Source organism: Tenrec ecaudatus, chromosome 18 (genome assembly GCF_050624435.1).
Source record: "Tenrec ecaudatus isolate mTenEca1 chromosome 18, mTenEca1.hap1, whole genome shotgun sequence".
In the NCBI taxonomy this organism is placed as follows: Eukaryota; Metazoa; Chordata; class Mammalia; order Afrosoricida; family Tenrecidae; genus Tenrec; species Tenrec ecaudatus.
In genome coordinates this window covers 45,150,610-45,177,777 of record NC_134547.1, presented here as the reverse complement: position 1 = coordinate 45,177,777, position 27,168 = coordinate 45,150,610, and the positions used below count along the sequence as shown (strand labels likewise).

Below are 27,168 nucleotides of genomic sequence, written 5' to 3'. Positions count from 1 at the left end.
TAAAATGTATTCCAAGAAAAGAGCAAAGAATATAGGGAGGCGAGAAGAAAAAAAAAAAGACTAACCAGGAAACCGAATGCATAGGAACTCTATAGCTAAGAGGGATAGGGAGGCAAAGAAGGGGGAGTGGTCAAGTGGAAAGAGGCTGATCCTGGAGAGAGAAATCAAAATACAGTGAATTCGCTCTAAGGGCCAGGCTTTTAAAGCCGACCCTTCTGGGCGCTGTTTGTCTCCTGCTGCTAGGACCTCCAGGGGCCGACCCAGGAAGCCGACCCCTGGGCCAGCGCGGTCCACTCTCCAGAACCCAGGCCTGGTCTGTCACCCACCCTGCACGCGCCACTGCTTCCGCAACCGCTCCAAAGTCCTCTCCTTGGCAGAGATCGAAAGGAGGCAGTTGGCAAAGTTTCCCATAAGTTTCCCAGTAGCTTCTCCAGACACACCGAAGCCCAAACAGCTGGGGGGGAGGGGGAGGACGGACGGACGGGGAGATTGGTGGCTCTCCACCCAGCGGCTCTGGGGTCCTTGGCCTGAGTCACCTAGGATGCTCCGGTTGTCGGATTCCTGACCAAATAGGAATCCCCGCGGGTGTGGACGTCGCCGGGCCACCTCTGGCGTCAGCAAGGCTGCTAATAGCAGAGGGAGAGAACGCGACAGAGAGGGAGAGAGAAAAGGAAAAAAAATATTCTCAGCTCAATTTAAGTCTCATGGAAAGGGCTTACAACTGTAATTAAATCATTAAATTCTTGTCTACGCTTCACAGAGCGGAGAGAAATTAACTTCCCACCAACCTCATTTTCTATTTGAACATGAAATAATGATTTTCTGCCCGTCTAATTACAAAGCCAACATCTGATCAAGCCAGCATCCAGAGGGGATTATCGCATGCACGAGTATTAGACCTCATTACCAGCTTGAGTGCAAAATTATTACATCTTGTAATTGGATGGTGAGATTTATATACAGATCGGCCCGGTTTCTGTAAGATTGTAATTACAAGCTTCGTTGGTTAGCTACTTATCAGAACTTTGCAGGAAAACAAAACAAATGACTGAGGAAAACGAGCATTTCATTAACCTGTAACCCGAGCGCGGGGTGGGGGGGGGGTAGGGAGAGGTGGGAGCGCGCGCAGCGGCGTTGGCAGGAAGCGGAGGGTTCTCTGTCCTGCTCTGCCACCCGGGGACTCCGGGCCTGGGCCTCTGCAGAAAGACCCAGCCAGCGCTGGAAAGGAACCCCTGATGAGGACGCAGGCGCACCGTAGGGCTGGTCCCGGAGTGGACAGCAAGGCACCCAGGTGGTTCGGGGTCTGGTGCCGTGGGGATGCACACCCTGAGTCTGGTGTCGGCGCACGTCGGTCGCTGCTACTTGTGCGCGTCTAAACCGTGTGCCTTGGACATCCTCTCCGTGCACGCCCCGCACGGCGGGCCGCAGTGAGAATCGACAGCGAGACTCAAACGCTCGGTGCTCTGAGAACGTTGGAAGACAGCGAGATGCTAATCTACGTAGGGCACATCTTATTTGTGCGCGGCTCATCTTTCCCAGATCAACTTCACCTACACCCACTTTCCCCCCAATCCCTAGTGTTCGGCTTGAACTTCCCTGGTTTAGTCTGGACGGAAACTGCTTCACCTGTCCGCTTCAGTAGGGGGCCCCGGCCTGGCTGCCCAGGACACCTAGTCCCGACGTGGGGAGTGCGTCCCTCAGTCTGGGCAGGGTTGTGCCCACCTGGAGACCAGGGTATCAGAGGGGCCGCTTCTGGCCCAAGTTTGGAGCACCCGGAGGGGTATCATTTAGCGAGCTCCGGCTCCAGGCGTCCACGTCTGGGTCGAGAGATTCAGCCCCCAGGCAGAGAACACCCTGAGCCAGCCCGAGGAGGGGTGGGTTCTCGGGGAACAGCCTTGCCCCTCCCCTCACCCCATGCCCGCAGTCTGGAGCAGCCAGGTCGATAGCTGGTTAATGCAGAAGGAGCATCTCCATCTTCCAGACTCATTATCGGTTTTTCTTCCCCCTTTACCTTCCCGAAGACTAAATTAGTTGTCGGGCGTCTCCGCTGCGCACTTACAGCGCAGTCCCACCCCACCCCCACCCCTCGAATTCCCACTCTGGTCTCCGCCCACGTTTGGAGTCACCTTCGTATGCAAACGCTAGAAGTTGGGGGCAGTTGAGGCTGAGGACTGACACGCAGGAACACAAAAGATTGTTTTCCTGCAACGACTAGCCCAAGATTCCCTAAGGCATTCCCTGGAAGGTTTAACCGGAAACGAATTCCGGATCCTGGGAAACATTCCGAGGCTGGGGTGGCCCGGGATGGCTCCCCTTGGGCGCGGCTCCAGCTAAGGTTAAAGCCAGGTACCAGGCAGAGTCGGGAGGCTGGAGATTAGGAAGACGCTGTTCGGGCCCACTTCAAACCTGTTCACCCCCAAACTTTCCTTTGTCTGCCCCTAGTTTTCTCGCGTTCACACCTACTGGGTCTCCCGCCTGAGCAACCACTGGGATGAGCTTGGAAACGGGGAGGGGTCAAAGCGAAGCGGTCGCCAAAAGCGACTGCATGTCTCATTGCTGGACCTGGGGTCCCCTGAGATCTGTCCACTCGGGCGGGATTCGGATTCTATTCCTTGATCCGTCAGCACAGAGGCCGGTTTCCGTCTCCGAGCCGCGCGGCCGGTAAATCCGCGGCGAAAACGCTGCTTCCCTGGCGTCCAGCGGCCGCCGCAGGCCAGGCCGGAGCATTGGTCGCGCTGCGGCCTAAAGTCCTTAGTCCCCGACCGCTGCAATTCTGGGAATTTCAGTACCGCTGTGGGCTGCGCGCCCTGATCCCTGAAGTTGGGAGCCTGGATACTGAGATTCGGGTTTGATTTAGGAAAATTGCACCATAAAAGTAAAAAGCTCGCTTCCTCTCCCAACCCGAGGTGGTAGGAGGACCCCCCCGCGGAAAGAAATCTGGAGGGTGGGGACCAGAGAGCTGAGGAAGGAGCGGTGAAACGAAGGGTCTCTAAGGGCTGAAAGTGTCACTATAGAAACTTCTCGAAGCGCTCTCCCAAAGTTCCTGGGGCCACCTCCCGGGCTCCTCCCCCACTACACTCTGTGCTTAGGGCGCAGGCAAGCTCTGCCTACCAGTAGCCGCTCCCCGGGACCCCTGAGGCGTCCACCCCGCAGCAGAGCCCGCCATTCCTAATTAGGAGTTCATATCCGAAACCAGAGGCAGCATCGATGTCCGTAATTCCAGGGTTTGATTCCTCAAGATAGGGGCGGCTTCGCCTCCTCTTTTAAGCCGCTTCCAAGTCATAAGCCTAATCAGAGCGCACTTTTCTCGCTCTCTCCCTACACCTACAGTGGCCGGGAGTCCAGAGGCGCGGGTTGGAAAAAGGCCCTGGCGGAGCTGAACCCAGCCTCTGTCCGGAACCAGGGTCGAACGCGACCGCGGCCGGGTGCTGCGGCCCCGGGCGAGGCGAGGCGCAGAGGGCCGGGGAGCGGGGAGTGGCCGGCCAGCTGACCCGGTATTACCTACCCCCGCTCCCGCCCCGTCCCAGGGCCTCTGGCTGCCCCTCCCAGCTCCAGCCCAAGAGGTGGGAAGGGACAGTGGTGCCCCGACTCCCTCCCGCCCCTACCCTGTCCCGCCCCGCGCGCTCAGTATCCGCGGGGGTGGGCGGCCTCCCCGGGAAGGCGCCCAGGCGATTGGCGACTTCGGAAGGCGACCAGAGGAAAAGTCGAATAAGAGGCCGCGACGTCAGACCAGAGGTTTGGGAAGGGGTGGGGGAGGGCGGAGACGGACACCCAGACACAGACACGGACGCACACGCCCCCATCCAGCACCCCTAGTGTCCACCACTCCAAGTCACCTCCGCACAGGACGCGGAGGCCGGGGACGGGGTGGGGAGGGCTTCTGAGTAGAGAAAGGGGAGGGGGAGGGTAAAAGAGATAAAAGCTAGAGAAGAAAGAGGGGTAACAAGAACTAGTGAGAAAGAGATTAAAAAAAGAAGAAGAAGAGGACAGTTTCCTAGCGTCCAGACGAGCCACAGAGCCCGAAGGAAGGAAAGCGACCCTGGGGCGGGGGTGGGGGGCGGCGGTACGCAGAAACGCGGGGAGGGGAGAGGAAGGACGCGCAGGGGGAGCGAAAATTAGAGGAGGGCGAGGAAGCGAGGCGCGACTGCTCCGGGAGAGGCGGGCAGCGCGGCGCGAGGCGCGGGCAGAGGCAGCTCGGGCGGCCGAGAGGAGGGAGCGCGGCGCAGAGAGGAGGGGCTTGCCGCCCCGTGGAAATGTCAATCAGAGTCCAGAGCCCCAGGAATCTCCGCCAATCTGTTCGGACCTGACCTGGCTCCCGGTCTCCGCCGCCCCACTGCCGCCGCCGCCGCCGCCGCCGCCGCGGAGCAGATCAATCGGCGAGCGCGGAGCGCAGCGCGACAGGCAGAGCGGCCCGTGCCCGGCCCAGCCCCCGATGCGCGCCGCAGCCCGCAGGCAGAGCTGAGCTGGGCGGCCTCGGGGGCCCGCGGGCCACCATGTCCTTCCCCCAGCTCGGATACCAGTACATCCGCCCGCTTTACCCGTCCGAGCGCCCAGGGGCCGCGGGCGGCGGCGGCGGCGGCGGCAGTGCGGGGGCCAGGGGCGGGCCGGGCGCCGGAGCCTCGGAGCTGGCCGCCTCGGGGACCCTGTCCAACGTGCTCTCGTCGGTGTACGGGGCGCCCTACGCCGCGGCCGCCGCGGCCGCCGCAGCAGCTCAAAGCTACGGCGCCTTCCTGCCCTACGCCGCGGAACTGCCCATCTTCCCGCAGCTGGTAAGCGCCCCGCGAAGCGCCGGGAGTGGGGAGGGCTGGGGCGCCGCCGGTGCCGGGCGAACGGAGTGCGCGGACGTGGAGCGGGGCCCGGGTCGGGAGAGTAGGTAGAGGCGGCGAAGGCAGCGACTGCAGGGGCTCACCCGCACGTCCTCCCGCGCGTGTCCCCTTCCCTCTTCGTGTGCGTACAGGGCGCGCAGTATGAGCTGAAGGACAGTCCCGGGGTGCAGCATCCGGCCGCGGCCGCCGCGTTTCCACACCCGCACCCCGCCTTCTACCCGTACGGCCAGTACCAGTTTGGAGACCCGTCCCGTCCCAAGAACGCCACCCGGGAGAGCACAAGCACCCTCAAGGCCTGGCTGAACGAGCACCGCAAGAACCCCTACCCGACCAAAGGCGAGAAGATCATGCTGGCCATCATCACCAAGATGACCCTCACCCAGGTGTCCACCTGGTTCGCCAACGCGCGCCGGCGCCTTAAGAAGGAGAATAAGATGACTTGGGCTCCCCGCAGCCGCACAGACGAGGAGGGCAACGCTTACGGGAGCGAGCGCGAGGAGGAGGACGAGGAAGAAGATGAAGAGGACTGCAAACGCGAGCTGGAGCTGGAGGAGGAGGAGCTCGTGGGGGAGGAAGAAGACACGGGGGGCGAGGGCCTGGCCGAAGACGAAGAAGACGAGGAGATTGACTTGGAGAACCTAGACGGCGCGGTCGCCGGGCCTGAGTTGGCCCTGGCCGAGGCGACGCGCAGAAACGGCGACCTGGGCCTGGGCCCCATTTCGGACTCCAAAAATAGCGACTCTGACGACAGCTCCGAGGGCTTGGAGGAACGACCACTGCCGATCCTGAGTCTGGCCCCAGCTCCACCGCTGGCTCCGCCATCGCCATCTCCTCCCTCGCCCCCGGGGGGCCTGGACCCCTGCGCTCCGGCACCAGCTGCCGCCTCCTCCCTGCAGAAACCCAAGATTTGGTCCCTGGCGGAGACAGCCACGAGCCCGGACAACCCGCGCCGTTCGCCGCCGGGCGCTGGCGGCGGGTCTCCCCCAGGTGCGGCCATCGTGTCCCCGGCCCTGCAACTCTCACCAGCTGCCGCAGCGGCTCACAGACTCGTCTCGGGGCCGCTGGGCAAGTTTCCCTCTTGGACCAACCGGCCTTTCGCAGGCCCTCCGCCTGGCCCACGCCCGCACCCACTCTCCCTACTGGGCTCGGCCCCTCCGCACCTGCTGGGACTTCCCGGAGCCGCAGGCCACCCGGCCGCCGCCTTTGCTAGGCCCGCGGAGCCTGAGGGCGGAACAGGTGATTGCTGAGAGTTGGGTGCGGAGGGGAGGGGGCCTCTGGGGTCCGCTCGGGCTAGCCCAGCTGGGCTGGCCGCCAGCGCATCGGTGCAAGGGCCCAGTTTCTCCCTGCCTGCCCTCACCCCCGCCCCCAGGCTCTGTGCCTCAGGAGAGCTCAAAAGGGCCCTTTTCTTCCCCGTTTCCCTTAGATCGCTGTAGTGCCTTGGAAATGGAGAAAAAGTTGCTCAAGACGGCTTTCCAGCCGGTGGCCAGGCGGTAAGAGACCCAGAGGTTGGGGGAATGGTGTGAAAGGCAGGCCAGGGGAAAGGAGGAACGCGGAGCCAGACGTAGGCTTTGGCCCCGGGAGAAACAGGAGTGGAACATTCAAAAAAAAATGAAATATACTCTTGTCGCTTCTATCAGCGCACTGGCCTAAGCCCAGGCATGTCCGTCGAGGCCCACCGGTAGCACGTTGCCGGAACTGGCCCCTGGACCAGCAACCTGGTAGTTCGTATTTCTTTTCCCATCCAAACCACGGATCCTGACAATTCTAGTCCATTTTATTAGTAAAATCCAGAGTGTATCCTCCGCTGGGACATCCTTTTACATTGAGAGCCCTTCCCGTGACCTCCCACACACACCCCATACACCCCCATCAGGTCCCTGATCGGGTTGCCCAACTCTATACACCCCCATCGCCCCAAGTCTCAAGTACTTTGCTACCCTTGTCTCTTTCTTCCAGGCCCCAGAACCACCTGGACGCTGCTCTCGTCTTGTCAGCTCTCTCCTCATCCTAGTTCTTAAAAGAAATAACACAAATTTTAATTGTTGTAATAATTGTAAAAAAAATCACTCTGTATAGTTAAGACCTGTACGCATGTCCATGTCCGTGTATGAATACCTAAAAAGGAAAGCTAAAGAAAAAGAAATAAAATAAGTGCCCTCCCAAGTCGCTTCTGTACCCCCAGACTAGCTAAGTTTGTGAGGTTTGTTTGTTTGATTTTCGGGGTGGTTGAGTTTCCATGAGAATAACGCCTGCCTTTTTTTTGTATATACAGGAAAATGTACATATGTGTGAACCAAATTGTAAAAGAAAGTTATCTATTTTTGGCTAAATAAATGAGCTGTTGCCACTTTGACTATAACCCTCCTGTCTGCCCTTGGACGGGTCTGTTTGGTGGGTTTGTTACTACTCCCCTGCCCCGTGTTTAAAGAGTCGCCAAGGAGCTGCAGAACAAGAAAAGAGGCAGGACCGTGTAAGGACAGAGGTGGCACGGAAGTGGCCGGATTGGGCTGCCACAGAAGAGATCGAGATGGAAATATATACACCACCGGCTAAGGAGAGAAAAGGTGGAGGAGACAGGTGGGCCATTGGCCCATTCTATCCAATGGATCCATGGGGCCTTGGGGCACCTCTGGTGACTAGCAAAGGGCCTTAGGGAAGGGTTTGGACACTGAGGGTCTAGAGCCTTGGCACTCTGGGGGGCCCCCCATTCTTTGCTGGTAACTGAGGCCTTCTCAATGTTCCAGGACAGGAAGTGCTAGCCCAGTGCCAAATTCCCCCTCCAACCAAGCTGCAATGCCAGGGCTCCTGGGGAGCAGCGCAAGGGGTCCATTTTAAAGCTTGTAGGGCTGTGCCTTGTAGAGTTGAGAATGGGGGTGCTAGGCGTGACACCATCTGTGGGTCTTAGCCCCCAGGGGGTTCTCCCCGAGGCTATGGAAGGGGCAGCTTTCTGAGGTTCCAGTGTTTCTGGTCCAGGCCTGGATGCTGCCCAGAGCAAGCCATGAGAGCAGGCCAGGGCTTCTGGCCGGCCTGGGGTAGCAGGCACTGCCTGGGGAGGGAGCTGGGAAATTTGGAACTGGAGCTCCCTCTACAGGACAGAAGGGCTGCCTCCCTGGGTCTCTCCAGCCAGGCCATACCTCACACCCTCTCTGGGTGCTTGGCCTCTCCCAGTGCCCTGGTTCTAGCTCAACTTGGACTTGAAGAGTGTGTGGGGAATAGTGACCCAAGGTGTGCCATGTGCTAAGCTAAGTGGCCCTCATGGTAGGGCGAATTCCCCTGGGAGGTTTGGACAGAGTTCTCAACCCCAAAGCCATGGGTACTATTGGAGGCTCCCCGTGGAAGTGGGAGCAGAGGGGGGCCAGGGATGGCCCTGGCCAGTGCAGGCACCACTGCCTGCGACCACTTGACCTGCTGCCCACTGAGTCTAGGGTGTCTGTGGTGGTGCCCAGGGCAGAATGCAGGGGTGGGGGGACTAGGGGATGGGGGGAAGCCAGGTGGGGGGGGGAGGCTGTGCTTGTCTGCTGCCCCTGAGTTCACAAAAGGCTGGGGCAGCAGAGAGGAAACAGATATCCACAGCCTGACCCACCCTCCAGGCCCTTCCCCAGCAGGCACACAGCAGGATCACACTCCCAGGGCTTCAGGGCCTCTGAGCCCTGTTAGGAGCTTACTCAGTCCCAGTCAGGCCGTGGAGCAGACGGGATGCCCCCACAGTGGGATGGCTGAGCCTTGAACTTCGGAGACCAGGCGCCCAGGACCAGACCGTGGACGTCTGGGTTGCACAAGGAATATCTGAACAAGGCCAACCCCAACCTGTGCCCTGAAAGCCTAATCATGCTCCAGATCTAGCTCGGGGTGTGCATCCTGGGAAACCTGGGGTATATAATGAACTTCTCTGTGTTCTTAGTGCTTCTTCCTCCTCTGCGGAATAGAAATAATGACACCTCATTTGCAGCGCCCTTGTAAGGATGAGGGCTAAAACATGCCCAGTGCTGACACGCGTGGGAGTGGGTATAAACAGCCCCTACTGGGGAGCCCCCTACCCCCACTCCTTGAGCTCTTGACAGTAAGAAGCCCCCGTCTTCCCATGACCAGGTAATGCCTGCTTTCAGGTATCCCAGCCCCCTTCCACCCAAGCAGAATCCCTGGAGCAGGGAGGCCTCCAAGGCAAAGTGCAGGCAGAGAGAGTGGTGAAGACAGAGGTGACTGCCCAGTTGGAAGCCTTTTCAGAGGGAGATGGGTGTGGGCAGGCCCAGGAGGCTGCCTGTCCTTTGCGGGGAGGGGGTCTCTCTCCCTGGAATTTAGTCAGCTCTTCGGCCCTCACGTGCCAGAGGTAATGACCAGGGATGGGACCTCACTCTGGAGAAGAAGGCAGGGTAGCTCAGATGTGTGTGGACCTTGCCTCATCCCAGAGAGCACGCACACTCCCACTCCGCAAGCGCGCCAGACCCAATGAAAGGATGACGTTAAAACAAAAAGGATCTCCGACGTTTTTTTCAGTGAAAAGAGAGAAGTCACCTTCCCAGCTTTCATTTCAATTCATTTCTTCATCTTCTTCCCAGGATCTCCGCCAGAGCCCTCCCCACCCCTTGCGCCCGCTTCCATCCCTTTTTACTTCTTTTTTTTTTTTGCTCGATCCTAAAACTTAACAGGAAACGGTGAAGCAAGAGAAAGCGACTGAAGATGGGAATTTCATCCCTGGTCCTGATTAAGCTTCAATTAGAAATAAAATATGTCAATCACCGCCTGGAAGGGGTTGCTGCTGTCGGGACTAGTTATGCAAAGCACTCCAAGGTGTGCGGGGCTAATCAATTAGGTCAGAGGCAGGACTGTGTCACCGCTTCTCTCATTATCTGCATGGGGCCCAGGGGGGCGGGGGGGGGGGGGCGGGGGGGGTCCTCAAGGCCAGGGAGACAGGAGAATAAGATTATCTCCCTAAGTGATTGCCCACCTCTGGGACTGGCACATTAAGGGCCTCCAATTGAATTCATTGTCAGGGAAATACAGGGCAGCTGGGGGGGGGGGGTGGCTAAAGCAGAGGAGGTGACAGGAAGGGAAGGGACACTCCTGCCACCTCCCTAGCCAGGAGCAGCAGAGGACAGGGTCCACCTAAGGGGCTATTGTTCCCTGGGCACCTGAAGACCAGGCCCGGGCCAGAGGGCTTACCATCTTCCACCTGCCAGAGTTCTAGAAAATTAGGGAAGGGGGCTCGAATGTTTGGGTGAAAATTGGATGTCAGATATAGCCTTACTGGTTTGTTGGGCATTTCTGTCAAGAGCTTGCTTTAGGTCTAATTGTATTCTGGAAATGCCTCTGTACCATCAACCCTCTGCCTGCATCCCCTCCACTTCCGTCGACAGAAAGCGAGCAAATGTAGCTGGGTAAACATTGTGTCTCTGGTAGGCCTGGCTCCAACTTGAGGGGGGCAAGTCACGGACTCTTTCTAGGTCCTACGTTCCTGTTCTCACAATGGAAGAGATTGGAATCGATGAGCATCATCCAAACAGAATGTTGTCTAGGATTAGGCACACATGAGTGAAGTGTAGGTCCCAAGATGGTGTAGGGTAAGGGGACCTCATAACCTCTCTGGATCCTACCCATTAGCCTCTATCATCTGATGCAGACTGCCAGCTTGATCACATTAAAAGTGTCCATCTATCAGCCCAGTCCTTAAGAGCTTAGCTGCTAGCCCAAAGGTTATTGTCTCGAACTTGCAGTGGTTCCATGGAAGTGGATGCGCACAAAGATTTCAACCTGGGAAACCCCATAGGGCAAGGCTCCTCTGTCCTGTCCTATTACTGGCTGTCAGAATCAGTGTCAACAGATTTGAGGTTGGCTTCTTGTGTAACCAACCTAGCTTTGATGCAGCCGCTGAAAGTCTTCTCTGAACGGAGGCACAGCCCCTGTGAAGGCCGTTCTGACTAGATGGGCAACGGGAGACCATGGCCAAGGAGGGAGAACTCCAGGCAGGGACCTGCATGGGGTTCTGAGGGTAGAGGGTGATATTGTGTCCCCTCTACTGTCCCCCAAGGGACAGTCAGCAATGTCTAGACTCTAGAGACATCTTTGATGGTCCTGACTGGGGTTGTTCCTGGCATCTAGTGGGTAGAGGGAGGGGCATTGGCTGCTAAGTCCCCTACAGTGCCCAGGACTGTTCTTCACATCAAATGAGTAGGCCCAGAAAGCCACTAATACCTTGGTTGGGAAGCCCTAGAGGCAGGAGAAGTGGGGATGTTTGGGGCAATCACAAATGAACAAATTTTCTCTGAGGTTGTTGAGAGAGGCAACAAAAGGCTGCTCATTGGCTCCTTTTTTGTTGTTGTTTGTAAAAACCTTTGACCTTGTAAAGGGGTAAACAGAGCTAAGAGAGAACTCACTGGAAGACACACCAGTCAGGGAAGGCAACAGAGAGCGGGTTTCCAATCCCACTCTGGCAGTGGAATAGCCCCTGGGGGTTGGTGGGTGTAGCCCTCAGGCCACCTCCAACTGGGGGCCCCCAGCAGCGCAGAGAGGGGTGTGTGGACCATTGGAGCCTCCTCTTTGGGGATTTGTGTCAGGAGCAGGTTATGGGAAGCTTCTCACAGAGGAAAGTATCACGTGTACTTTACTTCTCACCTCACAATTAGCACCCAGTGGCTGCCAGCTCCTCCACGCACCTATGTATTGCCGTGCCGGCTGTGTGACCGGGCAGGGGAAGGCTGTGATTTCATGGCTTTTGTCTGGTGCTGAGGCCGCATGCTCTCACTGCACAGGCGGCTAACAAGTGGGCCCGCAGCCCTCTGGGGCCTTTGGCGCACTCATCTGCGAGATTGTGCTTTTCTCAGCCGCTGCTCAGATTTATTTTGCCCAAGTTACAGGGCAATTATGGAAATGCGCCCTTTGAAGCCGGCCTGATTCCTCTTTATTTTCTTCCCCCTGACAAAGCAGATCCTCCCTGCCTCTTGGGGCTTTGTTTTTGTTTTGTTTTGTTTTGTTTTCTTCTTGTGTTCTCTAGCTCCCCTCCATCACTCCTTTTCCTTTCCTCTCTCTCTCTCTCTTTTTCTGATAATTATTAGATAGTGGCAGTTTCCAGGGGTCATTTGGGGAAAAAATTTTTTTAATGGTGATAGAAAGATGAGCAGGTTAAGATCATGTTACTGCTATGTTATTTATCTTATTTTTTCAAACACAACACAGAAGGGACTCCGGGAGAGCCGACATTGCTTCTGCTCTGGAACAGAGTTCCCAAGTGGTGCACAGGATTAACACGCTCACTCCCCCTTGGAAGGCTGGAAGTTCAAGGCTGCCTGCAGGCCCTGTGGAAGAAAGGCCTGGCAATCCACTTCTGTAGAATCAGTCAGGGCAACCTTGTGGAGCACAGGTCCACCCTGACGCGCATGGGTCAGCGTCAGATGCAGGCAACATGAGGGCAGCTGGGAGCGGTTCTCTGGAAAGGCTACTGAGGTCAAGAGCAAACCCTTAAGGATGATAAGATGTTCTGTGGGTGTTTGTCCATGGTTAATAAATGTCGGTGGCCAGGAGTGGAAAAGTAGTTGAGGATGACAAGCAAAGACACATCCTGCACCAGTTGTTGGTCAGGGACACCTTTGCTGAACCTGAGGGCCTAACAGTAAGTGCAACCTGCAGCAGATCGGCCAAGACTCTGGCCCAGCCACCTGAGGCTCGCCTCCCCTGATGCTGGGGAGGCCATTGGGACTCCTCATAAGCAAGAGCTTCAGAGTAAACCTGCCCTTGTCGGGTGTTATTCCCAAAGAAGATCGCCAGGCCTTTCTTCTGAGGTGCCTTTGGGTCGAGTGAAACTACCAAGCTTGCAGGGAGTAGTTGAGCATTTAACTCAACTTGCCACCCAGAGACTTCTGAGGCTCCTGCTCTGGTCCCTGGAATCCAGCAGTACCACAAATTCACAGGCAGAAGTGCTTCGCTCCTTCCCCTCACATCTCAGGCTACAGAGGCCCAGAATCTACAAAGCTGTGCTCTCAAGGTCTTGTTCATTATTTATCATTGTAGTGAGGAATCTGGAGGCTCAGTGACTGCCAGCCCCTTCTCCCACCACTCACCACCCACCCCACCCTCCTCTTGAGAGTTCCCTTGCTCACTCACTCTTTCTCTCTCTCTCTCTCTCTCTCCCCCACCCCCCCCATCCCCTACTTTGCTGAGGGCGGGGGAAACCAGTGAGACTGCTCTGTGCCTCCAAAGCCCCCCATGTCTATCTGCATGGCTTAGGACTTTGGGGGGGGGGGGTCCATGATTTGGTTAGTCCCTATTTCTTCCTCTTGGGATAAATGGTTCCTTGTCTGTGGACACACCCCAGCATGAAGGCTTGGCCCCAAAAGGAGCTGCCTTGCCCCAGCGACCAGCCCTTAGTGGAAGGCACTTCAGAGCTCTTTGGCTTCCCTTCCACACCCTGTTTTTTGTTTTAAATAAAAATAAGTTGGTGATGTGGTAAGGCTCCTCTTCCACCCATAGGAAACACATGATTAGACAGGTAAGGAAATGAATGAAGGCCCGTGGGGGTGGGCTGGGGGATGGGAGGGGAGTGTTAACAAAGTGGTGGGTATCACAGAGGCATCTCCAGACTGTGCGGTCCAGGGAGATGGGGGGAAGGATCAAGGCACATCCTTCCACACTGCGTGCTAGCATCTGAACTAACACTACAAGATGCTGGCCAGGGCGGCCACCTCTGAAAGGGGCCAAGAGCAGGAGAAGTATTTCCCCTGGTGGCCTAGTGGGCTGCTAACTGCATGGTCATCAGTTTGAATCCACCAGCCTCTCCAGGGTAAAAAGACGAGGCTGTTTGTTCTGGCAAAGACTGACACTCTCAGAAACCCCACGGAGCAGCTCAGCCCCGTGGGTGAGTCACAGGTCGCTGTGACTCAGAACCAGTTCCCCAGCAGTGGTCTCCTTTCTTCCTCTTGAGCCACATGGATGTGTTAGTCTTTCAAATCATCTAATTTTTTTGTTAAGTTATGAATATACTTTATTTTGAGGGAATTTTAGGGGTACAGAAAAAGGGGACATTCCCAAATGTCCGTCTGCCCCCGCTGCACGCAGAGCCTCCTGTGATTAACAGCTAGCCTCGGGTGGGGGGGTACACTTGTTCCCCAAACTTCCCAAACCAAACCCACTGTCACTGAGCCAATCCCCACTCCTCGTGACCCTTTAGGGAAGAGTGGAACAGTCCCTGTGGGTTCCCAAGGCTGTAAATCTTTACAGGAGCAGAAAGCCTCATCCTTCTCCTTCTGAGGAGCCGGTGGGTTCCAACTGCTGGCCGCGTGATTACCAGCCCAATGTGCAGCCCGCTATGTCACGAGGGCTCCTCCGTCTTCGTCACAGTGGCCCACGACAATGACGATGCGCATTCTTGTTAACTAAGGTACACTGTTGACTGAGACGCACATTAAGGCTCGGTCTGGGTGTCATAGGTTCCTTTCCTGCGACGTATGACAAGGCACAATATCACATATCCATGGGTCCTGTATTTTACAAAGTACTTTCACTTCAAAATAGTGTTTTAATCATGCCCTTCCTCCATGCAAGAACACTTTGTTCTAACTGGCATTCTGTGATGCTCACCCTCCAGGCACAATTGCTGAAGACAAAATGGGAGCATAAGAAAATGTGGTGAAGAAAGCGGATGGTGCCTGATGATCAAAAGATTTAGCGTCTGGGGTCTTAAAGGCTTGATGCTAAACAGAAGCCTTCTAACAGAGAAGCAACAAGTCCACATGGAAGAAGCTCACCACCTGTGCAATTAGGAGGTATCGCTATCGCTGGGACCAGGTAACAGGCATCAGGAGACCACAAACAAACAAACAAAAATAAACATCTTGTTGACAACGAGGGGGGGTCAGAGCAGAGACCCAAAGCCCATCTGTAGGCAATTGGACTTCCCCTCACAGAGGGGTCACAAGGAAGGAATGAGTCCAGTGGGGTGCGGTAAAGCACCGACAAAACACACAATACAACTCTGGTTCCTCAAGACTTTCTCACCACCACCCCTATAAAGACCCCAGTCCTGCCTTTCACTTCGGGGTAGACCAGAGCATGTGCACAGGTCCAGATAAGACATAAGAGCTCACGACACGTGGAATCCAGAAACAGGAATGGGAACAGTGATACCAGAAGGGCAGGGGGAAGGTGGGGAGAAGAGGGGAGGAAGGAGGATCCGATCATGATGATTGACACAAAACTGTACCCCCGTCCCAAACAGGGAGACAAACAACAGAAACCATGGGGTAAGGGAGACAGCATTCAGTGTAAGAAATGAAAATAATCATAATTTATAATTTATCAAGGAGACATGGGGCGGGGGGTGGAGCAGCTGACACCAAGGGCTCAATAGAAAATAAATGTCTGGAAAATAATGATGGCAACATATGTACAAATGTGCTTGATACAATTGATGTATGGATTGTTATAAGAGCTATCAGACCCCTCAATAAAATGTTAAAAACTTTAATAAATAAATAAAAATGAATGAGAGAGAGAGGGCGTGTGTGTACACGACCTCCCCAAGACCTCGCAGCGGAGTTGAGAATGATGCAGTGAGCAGGCATCGGACACCTGGTGTGGCTGCCAAATTGGACAGCGGATTCAAATCCAGCCCCACCAGTCCCTAACTGTTTGGTGTTGGGCTACTTACTATAATTCTCTGAACTTTTCCCCTTGTAAGATAAAAGGAGTCATTATACTATGGCTCCTCATAGGCAGTTGAGAGAGTTCAGTGAATTAATTTATGCTTACAATCATGCCTCATGCATAACAATTACCTACTAACTAACAACTATCCAAAGACTCTCTTTATGAATTATAACAATATCCCTAGGCCATAGAAACTGTCTTTATTATTGAAATAGCTAGGCCAAAGCTTGGCATCCTTGGGAGGCACAAAGGTTACACTGTCAGACTGCTAACTAAAAGACTGGAGGTTCGAATCTGCCCAGAGGCACCTTGGAAGAAAGGCCTGGTGATCTACTTGGGGTAAAGCAGCCACTGAAAACTCTCAGGAGCACAGTGCTACTCTGACACACATAAGGTTTTCATGAGTTGGAATGGACTTCATAGCAACTGGTTTGGTCTGATGGTAAACCCAAGTCAGCCACTTGCTCAACACGACCAATAAAGAGCAGAGTGGAAACTTTGACACGGGAGCTCCAGAGTGGAGCTCCCCTAGACTTGGAGTGGAACCCTTGGGAGTTGGGATTCCACTTTGTTCCTGCCCCACCCACCCAGCTGGTCAACCTGATGTTCATACCCCTGACACGGGGTATGGGCCATGGTCGTGAGCAGTCCCCACCAGCTCTCACTGCCTCGCACCCTGTTCCCCTGCAGACCTGGCAAAATGCAAGGTTTGGGAGTTCTCTGTTCAAAGTCGTGACCCTTTCATACAGTTCCTCATATGGTCATGACCCTCCAACCAGAAAATTATTTTTGTTGCTATTTCATCGCTGTCAGTTTGCTTCTGTTATGAATCAGATGACCCCTGTGAAAGGGTCATTCGACCTCCAACGGGGTCGAGACCCACAGACTGAGAACCGCTGGTCTAAAAGATGACCTTGATGGGGAGGGAGGGGGGGAAAAAAAGAGGACCTGATGCAAGGGGCTTAAGTGGAGAGCAAATGCCTTGAGAATGATTGGGGCAGGGAATGTATGGATGTGCTTTATACAATTGATGTATGTATATGTATGGATTGTGGTAAGAGTTGTTTGAGTCCCTAATAAAATGTAAAAGAAGAAAAGAGAAAAAATGATTAGGGCAAAGACTGTACAGATGTGCTTTATACAATTGATGTATGTATATGTATGAACTGTGAAAAGAATTGTATCAGCCCCAATAAATTGTTAAAATTAAAAAAAAGACCTAAAAAAAAAAGATAAGATAAACAGCATAAAGCACCCTGTCTTGATTCACAGCAAGTGCCCCCAACCAGTGCCCTGCCCACTTGACCCCTTCTCAAGTGTCTGTATAAGAAGCCAGCCCAGAGGAATCCTGTATAAATTAAAAAGTCTAAATTGTTAAATAAAAAAAAAAAAGATGACCTTGACTTGGGTTTCTGCTAGGTCTGCTCCGTAATAGCTATTGTTTGAAATAAGCATAGGCTAGGTGGAGGAGCTCTCTGTCCACTCGACTCCTGTAACTCCTTCTCATCTTTGTCCCCGTGGAAGGGGACCCACAGTGTAGCTTGACATCAGAGTGTGATGGGAGGGACCATTTGTGCCAGCAGAGGCAGGGCATGTCTGGCTGCTAGGACTTGGTCGCTCAGAAGGCAGCCCTTGGACCTGCAGCAGCAGCATCGCCTGGGAGCTTGTTAGAAATGGAGCCTATCCGAAGATGCTCATTCTTGGCATCCTCTGGGTGCTGATGAAAGCTCGCAGGTCCAGATACACAGCTGCCCTCCCAGGACGGGGCTACACCGGAAGTGCCAGTGGAGCAGGGGTGCTGGTCACAGGGTGGGGAGGGGAGACGGGAGGGCACGGGGAAAGATGTAGAATGCCTAGGCAAGGCTGAACATGCCAGGACTGAAGACAACGTCTGCGTCTTCCTCTTCTTTGAGCTCCTGGTCAGCTGAGAGACCCACCGGGTGCTGGTGCCCTTCAGCTATTTCCCAGCAGAGTCACGGCGGTGGGAGGCTCCAGCAACTGAGACAATTTAGAACTTTCTGACAGTCTGCCTCGTAGTGGATCCGCACAAACTCAGGGCTAGCTCATACATGTGGAGTGGGGGAGACAAGAAGGGCAAGGAAGGCAGGGATGGTCTCATTCGCCTCTTGTATTCAGGCATCCAACAGCATTCCTCGCCCAGGGGACCCACGGCGAAGGAAGTCCCTGCCTGCCTCAAGCTTCCAGGCGACTGGCGACAGCGAATGCCTCATCAACAACAACAAGAATTGTGCTCCACTCCCAGGGCCGTGAAGAATACGCTTGCCAGGGCGTAGGGGGAGCTACCCACGTCTGGGGTGGCGTGGAGGGAGCACGGGGGAATGGCACCGAGGATTGGTCTGTCTGGACACACAAGAGGGAAAGAAATGAGCTCTGAGTCCTTGCTGTCCGATGTAGGGGCCACTGACCTCGTGAGGCTGTGGAGCACTGGACAAGTGGCCGGTGCTAAGTGCGGTGTGCTGGCAATCGCTGTGACATACGCACTGGAATTCAACGCCGCCGCCTATTAAAACAAGGAAGGATAAACCATCTCTATTTTATGCTGAATGCACGTTGAAATCACAAGATTAAAGAAATGGAGAAAATACTAGTACCTACCCTCTTAGAACCTTGTGCAGATAGAAACAATTCTTAGAGTAGCTTAGCACATGCTTTCTGTTCAATACATGCCAGGTATTATTATTTATAGGAGAAGAAACTGAGGCTCACAGTGGCTTAAGGGAGTTTGATCAGGGTCCCTTAGTCAGCAGTGGACCTGGAGAGTGACACCTCCATCTCCTGGGAGCCAGGCCATCTATGTCATGGGCCATGTGTGCCATTTAAATCTGTCCTGGTAGCTACATTTCAAAAACATAAAAAGAAACAGATCAACGGAATTGTAATAATAGGTTGCGTTGAACCCAATACATTGCAAATCCCCATAGGGTCATCCAGAGGTGGACAAATCCAAACTTAGATTAGGAAGAAAGATTGGGGAAATCTATTTCCCTGCCTTGTTATTGTTGTTAGGTGCCTTTGCGTTGGTTTCGACCGTGGTGACCCCAGGACAACAGAATGAAACACTGCCTGGTCTGATCACCCTCACTGTCGTTGCCCTGTGTGGTAGCTACTGTGGCTTCGAAAAAGTCACCCCCGAGAACCTCCTGGATCACAACCGAATATTGTCCGAAGGCTAGAGAGATGAAACTCCTAGGTTGGAAAGCATCCAAAACACATAATGGACCTGAACCCCCCCAAGTGAAGGTGAAGATGGCAATGTTTGCTTCCTTCTCCGGGACCTGAGGGCCCCCGTGAGTCAGCGGTCACCGCACTGGCAACCAACAACAATCGACAACCAACTGCTCTCAGAGGGAGTGATGGAAAAGCAATCAGCTACTCTCACCCTGTCTGCAGGCATCGGAAACTGAAGAGCAGCCGAGTGGGGGCGGTGCTGGTGCAGGTCTCTCCCGAATCTGCAGTCAAGATACCAGTGGCTGCAGTCTTCAAAGACTTAACTGGGCCCGGAGCGCACACTCCCAGCCGGCTCCCTCACAAGGCCGTGGGCAGGAGACCTGAGGCTCTTGCTGTCAGGACCTCTCTTCGTGGCCTGCTTGAGTGTTTTCAGAACAGGGCAGCTCCCAGACAAAGTGGTGCAAGAGACAGAAAGACAGACGCAGCAGTGCTTCTATGACCTAGGTTCAGAAGGCATACTCCATCATTTCTACTACAAGCTATTGTCACGACACAGGTCAGATGGAAGGGACGACACAAATGCATGAAGACCAAGAGGTGGAAGGAGATCAGGGGAGCCAACCTGGAGGCTGCCTTGGACAGGTTCTCATACATCTGTCTGACTTAGATTATCACCTGCTTTCCTTCCTAAGAAAAAAACTGATGCCATGATCTCGAAAGTCTGGATGCTTCAGTGCAAAGAACAGAGACCCCCAGTTCCTACAGTCTATTCTAAAAAGGGGGACTTACTGGTTCACGTAAATGCGAATGCTATGTTGTGGTGGTCGTTGTTAGCTACCAGCGAGTCAGTTTTGACTCCTAGCAACCTGATGTACCATAGAACAAAGCACTGCCTGGCCCTTTGCCAGCCTCACAATTGTTGCAGGGTTTGAGCCCATGATGACAGCCACCTCAGCAACCCACCTCCTTGAGGCCCTTCTTTTTCGCTGGCCATCTACTTGACCAAGCCGGAGGCCCTTCTCCGGGACATGCTATCGGTAGGCTAAATAATAAGAGCAGTTGTTGCCGACAGAAGAGCTAGCTTTTACGGCACAGAGATGATGTGCCCAGGATGTAAAGTTACGCTTGTGAGAGGTCCTGAAGGTAAAACAGAATGATGGACAGGAATGTGAAAGCGTCACCCCTGTTCTGTTTTATTCCCCCCTGCTGTTTGCTTGCTAATCTTCTCTCTGACTCCTCCCGGCAGCAAGTTCGAGACCAGCATGAACTCTTGGCCATAGCTCAAGAGCAAGTGACCCCCAAAAGAAGAGATGCTTTCCTTGGCCAAGTTTCATTTATAAGAATTTGGATTTTTTTTTAAACCAAGGAGCTGATACCAAGAGCTCAAATACAAAGCAAATGTTTTGAGAATGATGATGGCAACAAATATACAAATGTGCTTGACACAATGGATGGATGGATGGATTGTGATACGAGTTGTACGAGCCCCCAATAAAATGATATAAAAAAAAAGAATTTGGATTGGCTCAACTTGTATCATGTGCTCATTGCTGGCCAATTACAACGGGCAGGGGGCATGGCAGGGAGAACATCCGGGTGGCATGTTCATAAAAAGGGGCGGAGGGCAGGTAGGCTGAGCCCTCAGTCAACCCACATCTACTACACTGGAGTCGTAGGGGGAGAATGAAAGCGTGCTGAGGGTAGGCTACTTGGGGAAGGGTTTTGGGAAGAGAGAAAATGTGAGAGGGGAGAGTAACCTGCTATTGTGCCAAAGCCCAGAAGCTCCAAGCAAAAGCTGAAACCAAAAGCAGATAACCTCCTGGCCCTGCCAAGCCTGGGCTGTAATGTCCCTCCGCCACTATCATCCACTCGGAGGCAGCACTTTTGTTGTTGCTGGACAAGTCTATCTGCCACACCGATCTCTAAATGCAGGGCCACTGAGGCGATTCTGATGTGTAGCCACCTTCTGCGCCAAAGTACAACATAGGGTTTCCAAAGCTACCGTCTTTCTGGGAAGAGACAGCCATGTTTTTATTTCCTTCAGAGCGACGGGTAAGGTCAAACCTTCCAAGGAGTGCTTTGACTTAGGTGGCTTCTGCTACACCTGAGCACCCTAAATATACATCCATTCCCTCCTGACCCCTTGGGAAACACAAAGGTGTAGGCGGGACCACCTTGGAAGTCAGCCATCGAGGCTGGAGCGGTCTACTTTGTTATATGCACCCTCCTGAGAGGGCAGAAGCTGCCTTGGCTTTCTTGCTCACCTGATGGTCGGACCTGGAGGTCCGCTGACCATTGGGGTGTGGGAATACACCTGAAGAACAGTATGGCTAGGCCCACCTGGAGTGACTAATACTTGCAGGGCCGTCTCAGGTTACCCAACAGCCAGTGGGCACAGGCTGACTTGCTGATCTGTAGTGGAGTTTCAGTTTTCCACCACATCAAAGGTTCTGCTTCTAGGGCTGGCTGGTGCCTGCCTCCCAACCCCACAGCACCTTCCTCATCCTGGGTGCTTGGGGAAAGACCATAGATGAAACAGCTTGTTCCAAAGCACACAGAAGGGCCATTACCAAAAATAGAATTTTCCAGAGATGTGGTACCAAGCCACTACAGGAGAAAGGGGCTGAATAGAGACAGCCAGGGAGGAGGAGGACAGAAAGGCATGTGAAACAGAGCGGATACTGATGCACGGGCTCTTCTGATAGCCCAGGGAGCATCAACACAGGCTCTACAGAATACGAGCTGGAAACACAGGGAATCCAGGGCAGATAAACCTCTCAGGACCAATCATGAGAGTAGCCATACCAGGAGGGGAAGGGGAAGAGGGGGGAGAATGAGAGAACCAATCACAATGGTCTATATATAACCCCTCCCAGGGGGACGAACAACCGAAAAGTGGGTGAAGGGAAACATCGGACAGTGTAAGACATGACAAAATAATAATAATTTATGAATTATCAAAGGTTTGTGAGGGAGGGAGGGGGAAAATGAGGAGCTGATACCAAGGGCTCAAGTAGAAAGCAAATGTTTTGAGAATGATAATGGCAACAAACATATAAATGTGCTTGACACAATGGATGGATGGATTGTGACAGGAGTTGTATGAGCCCCCAATAAAATGATTTTTAAAAAAAAGTCATGCTGACTTCTCATTTTTCAAGAGTCCCTCCCCTCCTGAAACACTGGAGGGTAAAACTCACTTGAGGAAAGAAGAATCCAGGTGACAAAATCCCCTCTTTTGTTGTCAGTGCTCCTGGCTCCCTGGTCCTCAGGGCAGGGCATTTTATGGAGGGAGCAAAGGTCAGGCTGCCCGTTTGCCTGTGAAGAAACCACAGTGCAATATTCTCTTTCCAGCAGCCTCTGAGGCAGTGGTTCTCAAACTGTGGGTCGTGACCCCTTTGGGGGGTCAAACAACCCGTTCACAGGGGTTGCCTGATTCATAACAGTAGCAAAATGACAATGATGAAGTAGCAACAAAAATAATTTTATGGTTGGGGGGGTTACCACAACATGAGGAACTGTATGAAAGGGACATGGCATCAGGAAGGTTGAGAACCACTGCTCGGAGGTCTAGGATTCAGAACCTTTTGTACAACTCCTAAGTTCATTTGGGCTCTCATCCTCACCAGTGGTGTGATCAGTGGAGAAAAGCAGACATTTCTCTTTGCTCTAGAAACACCTCCTCAAGGTGCAAACCGTGAGTGCTAGGAACAACTAGGAGACATCTGAGGATTGATATCAGTATCTCTAAACCTGAGAATGTCTCACAATGCACATCCATAAATAAGCGTGGCATTCTAAATATTACCCTACTGGGATGTAGAAGAATCCTGCAGCCTGGTGCTGTGTCAGGTTTGAGCCATGCAGCTTTTGAATTATGGGACTATCCAGGAGGTGCCAGGGGATGGACAAAGTAGAAGAGGGAGTCCTTAAGGTTGGAACTATTTACCCACTAGCATGGAACTAGTTCATATTTTTAAAATGGGAACAACTAGATCTCCACATACAAAAGAAGGAAACGGTATCCCTTCCTCACACCATAGACATACATGAGCTCAAAAGGGATCATAGGCTTAAATGCAACAACTAAAAGTAAAAAGAAAAATACAGAAGTAATTCTTTATGACTTGGTGCTCGGTAAAGCCTTCTTAGATTTGACACCAAAATCACAGTTAAGACTGGTATTTTTATAAAAGAAAAGACAGGGACATTTGAACTCAGAGGAACGGCGGGGACTTAGAGAAGGCCAGGTAATGATGGAGGCAAATCCACGTATTGGAAAGATAGAGCTATAAGCAAAGAAATACTAAAGATTACTGAGAACCACCAGAAACTAAAAGTAAGGAAAGATTCTTCCCTAGAGTCTTCATAAGGAGATGGTTGTCCTAACACCCCAATTTCAGATGTCTAGCCTCCAGAGTTTTGAAAGAATAAAATTGTATTGTTTTAAGCCACTACATTTGAGATAACTTGCTACTGAACCCTTGTTCTTGCTCAGTGCTGCCAAGTTGGTTCCGATCCATAGCAACTCTATGAACAACAAAAACAAATCCTTGCCCGGCCCTGTACCATCCTTAGAATGATTGTTACATTTGAACCCATTATTGCAGCCACGGCAATCTCATTGTTCCTATTTTTCCAAGACTTTCTACCTCACCAAGCCTGATGTCCATCACCAGGGACTGGCTTCCCCTGGTAACATGTCCAAAGTACATGAGACAGCATCTCACCACCCTCCTCTCTACAGACATTCTGGCTGTGTTTCCTGAAGCAGATTCATTTGTTCTTCTGACAGTCTATGGTACTTTCAGTATTCTTCATCAGTATCAATTCCTCAGTCTTCCTTACACAGTGTCCAACTTTCACATGCCTATGAGGTGATTGAAAATATCATGACTCAGGTCAGGTGCACCTTAATTCTCAAAATGACATTCTTGCTTTTCAACACTTTAAAGAGGTCTTTTGCCACCTAGCTGCCTAGTGCAATGCATTGTATGATTTCTCGGCCCTCTGCTTTCTGAACATTGTTTATGGGGCCAAGGAAGAGGACATCTTCTCTGTTGACCACGATGTTATTATCTATTGGTCTGGTTGTGGGGATTGGGTTTTCTTGCTATCCTACTAAAGGCTACAGTCTTTGATCTTCACCAAGTGTTTCAAGTCCTCCTTGTTTTCAGCAAAGTCGTGTCATCTGCATATAGAAAATTGATAAGAGGGTTTCCTCCAGTACTAATATCACATTATTCTTCAGCTAGTCCAAGTTCTTGGATTATTTGCTTGTAATACCTATTGAATACGTATGGTGAAAGGATACAGCTCTGATACACACTGAACTGGTACATATTGTTGCTGACTTTATGGATGGCCTGTCCGGATTTGACTTGGCTTATGGATGCAGACTTCACAAGATTCCAACTGGAATGAAGATTCTTCATGTTGAAAAATAGGATTGTCTCCTCAGAGCACTGGGTTGATATAAGTGGGCAGTAAATAAATTGGATACCCAAAATTGGGGGATAAAGGCATGAAGTGGTTGGCTTACAAAGTTTCATAGGTGGGGGAACATATTCACAGGATTATAGGATTAAGGTGTAGGTGTTACTTAATTGCAATTGTGAGGCTAAAGAATGGTGTACAGGTACCAAGTTGGCAAGGGGTGGATTGAGTTAGTTTATTGTGCCAACCTGGCCGATAAAGACGAGTGGGGTTAATTGAAGGGCAGAGAGATAAATAGCTCGGTAAGCCTCGCCTTTCTAGCTCTTGTTTTGTGATGGCCGGACCAGGGTGCAGCTGCCTTAGCCAGTTCTCTGCTTCAGCTGACAAGGCTCACTTCCTGTAAGACATCCCCAAGAAGAAGCCGCATGGACCTGCCCCAATGCAGTCCTGGATGCTGGAGCAGCCATATGGAGACCCCTTCCAGTGCTGAGATGCTTACACGCTCATTGATTCAGCTTTCCTCCTGCAGTCAGCATCATAGTGTGTGTTTTGTGAGATGGAGGAGGACTTTGTGCATTGGTGTCGGACATACGGGTTAATGTTGGACTTGTGGGCTTGGGCAGCACTGGGTTGGGATGTTTTCTTGATGTGCACTTACCCTTCAAAGCAAACTCTCTCTTCTACCTGAGTTTCTGTGCATTTGTTTCTCTAAAGCACCCAGACTCACACACACACCTTCCTTGCTTTCAAAGTACTCAGTAGTCCCTTGTTCTGTGTGAATGACTGCCTCTTGGTCCATGTACAGGTTCCACAGGAGCACAGTGAGGTTTTCTGGAATTCCCAGTCTTCTCCAGACTGACCATAGTTTATTATGGTCCACTCCATCAAATACCTTTGCATCGTCAATAAAACACAAGTAAATATCTCTCTAGTCGTCTCTGCTCTCAGCCAAGGTCTATCTGACATCAGCAATGATATCACTTTTCCATGTCTCCTTCTGAATTCAGCCTGAATTTCTGGCAGTTGCTTGTCAACATCCTGCTGCAACCATTCTTAAGTGACGCTCAACAAAATTGTACTTGCAAGTGATATTAATGATATTATTAGATCATTCCTGCATTCCGGCGGGTCAGCTTTCTTCGGGATGGGTATAAATATGATCTCTTCCAGTTGGTTGGCCAGGTGACTGTCTTCCAAATTTTTTGGTATAGACAAGTACTTCATCAGCTTTTTGAAACATTTCCATGAATATTTGGTCAATTCCTGGGCCCTGTTTTTCACTAATGCCTTCAGTGCAGTGTGAACTTCTTCTTCAGTATCATCAGTTCTTGACCATATGCGACCTCATGAAATGGTTTAATATCAACTGGTTCTTTTTGGTACATTGACTTTGTGTATTTTTGCTCTCAGCTATTGATGCTGTCTGCATCTTTCAGTATTTTGTCTACAGAATCTTTCAATATTAAATTTTTGCTTCAGCTCTTTCAGTTTGAGATCTACTGAGTGTGTTCTACCTTTCTGGTTTTCTAACTCTGGGTCTTTGCACATTTCTTGATCATGCTTTAGTATTTGAAATTTGAAATTTTGTGTTCAGCTTTTTTCACGTCATCATGCCCCCCTCCCCCCACCTCCATTTGCTTTAGCTACTCGGCACTCAAAAAATTTCAGTCTCTTCTGAATGAAATCTTGTTGTATAGGTGATTCTGCTGAACAAAAAATTTCATATAACTTCACTTCCCTCCAAAGAATAAGAAGTTGTTGTACCATCAAAAAATGATGATCAGAAGCTCTCTTAGTTGGGACATGCACAAGAGCTGTAAATCTATCCTTGCTATGATAGCCAAGGGATTCTAAATGGAATTATTTGAAAAGAGACATACAGTGAACTGGTAACCATCCCGTGCTGTTTCCCCTTAAGGAGCAGGTGGTCTTCCCGCTGCATTACCTACTGCCTAATACTAACCAAAGGAGTCCGGATGGAATTGTTGAGTAACATTAATAACTGCTTGCTAGCTGTGAGGTTGGTCGTTCAAGCCTACCAGTGGCTCTTTGGAAGAAAGATGAGGCTGTCTGCTCCTGTGAAGAGTGACAGCCTCAGAAACCCGACACAGGCTCACTTTGAATCAAAATTTACTGGAGACCAGTAGGGTTAAAAAAAAAAACACCAACCAAGGAAAAGCAATGTAAGAAAGTGTTTTCTGGAAAATTACAAGCAATGATGCCAACTGTATGCAGAAAAGATGATGGCCTTATTGCTTCACAAGCAAGGGACCCAGAGTTATGCAAGGTGTGCAGAGGCTTGGGGGAGGCTGAGCTCATACCGCTTGAACCCATATCTTCATCAGGAGAACCTCAGAATCTGTCAATGCGCTCACTGCTTAAAAGCAACTCCAGGGAAGGTGGGTTTGGCTTCAGGAAAGCAATACAACCATCTTTATGACTCGTCTTTCTTGCTGCTGCGCAATATCACTACTAGTGACACAGTGGCCACCCAACTAATGGCAGCTACCATTTGCGGAGCACTATGAGAAGCACCTTGGCTGCTTATCTCCGGCAAGCCTCAACCCCGGTCTAGGAGGTCAAGGCTATCAACATGCTCACTTTGCAGGTCCAAGGGGCAAGTGATGCTTTGAACACATTTCTTCCCCACGCCACTGCCAAGTGCTTCATCCCGTCTGCTTCCCACACCAGGATTCTGAACCTGGACTCAGACACCCAGAGGGCATGGGAAGCAAAAGAGAAGACACTGGCTCTGTTCTGCCTTTAGCTATCTGAATCAGAATCGACTCTGTGGCAGTTAGTTTTTTGAGGAGTACTATAGACAATCCCGAGGTACAACATTTCTGCGCAGGAGAGGCTTAAGAAAGAAGTGTGTTCGTGCCAGAGACAGGGGACAGGGAGAGTAGGAATGGATTGGCACTGTCTCCCTGCGGGAGTCCTGGCAGCAGAGTGGGTTATGCATTGTACTGCTGACTGCAAGGTCAGTAGTTCAACTCCCCAAGAGGGTCCATGGAAAGGGTTAGAGATGGGGTTTTCTGCTCATGTCAAGATTTACAGTGTCGAAACCAATGGGGGCAGTTCG

At 52.1% G+C, this 27,168-nt stretch overlaps 1 protein-coding gene across 1 annotated transcript; it reads left to right on the top strand.

Annotated features, from left to right (window-relative positions):
- Positions 1 to 4,165: 4,165 nt before the first annotated feature.
- On the top strand, positions 4,166 to 7,157 carry IRX3 (iroquois homeobox 3). The gene is made up of 4 exons (XM_075536924.1): positions 4,166 to 4,769; positions 4,958 to 6,062; positions 6,250 to 6,316; positions 6,783 to 7,157. The coding sequence occupies exons 1-4, from the start codon at positions 4,494 to 4,496 to the stop codon at positions 6,835 to 6,837; spliced, it is 1,503 nt and encodes a 500-aa protein (XP_075393039.1). The 5' UTR covers positions 4,166 to 4,493; the 3' UTR covers positions 6,838 to 7,157.
- The last annotated feature ends 20,011 nt before the right edge of the window (positions 7,158 to 27,168 follow it).

Bases quoted from the DNA above. Each gene is read 5' to 3' on its own strand.
- IRX3 (XM_075536924.1), top strand. From the start codon at position 4,494: ATGTCCTTCCCCCAGCTCGGATACCAGTACATCCGCCCGCTTTACCCG. The intron at 6,063-6,249 runs GTGATTGCTGAG...CGTTTCCCTTAG, and splicing joins GGAGCCTGAGGGCGGAACAG to ATCGCTGTAGTGCCTTGGAA. The intron at 6,317-6,782 runs GTAAGAGACCCA...TCTTTCTTCCAG, and splicing joins TTCCAGCCGGTGGCCAGGCG to GCCCCAGAACCACCTGGACG.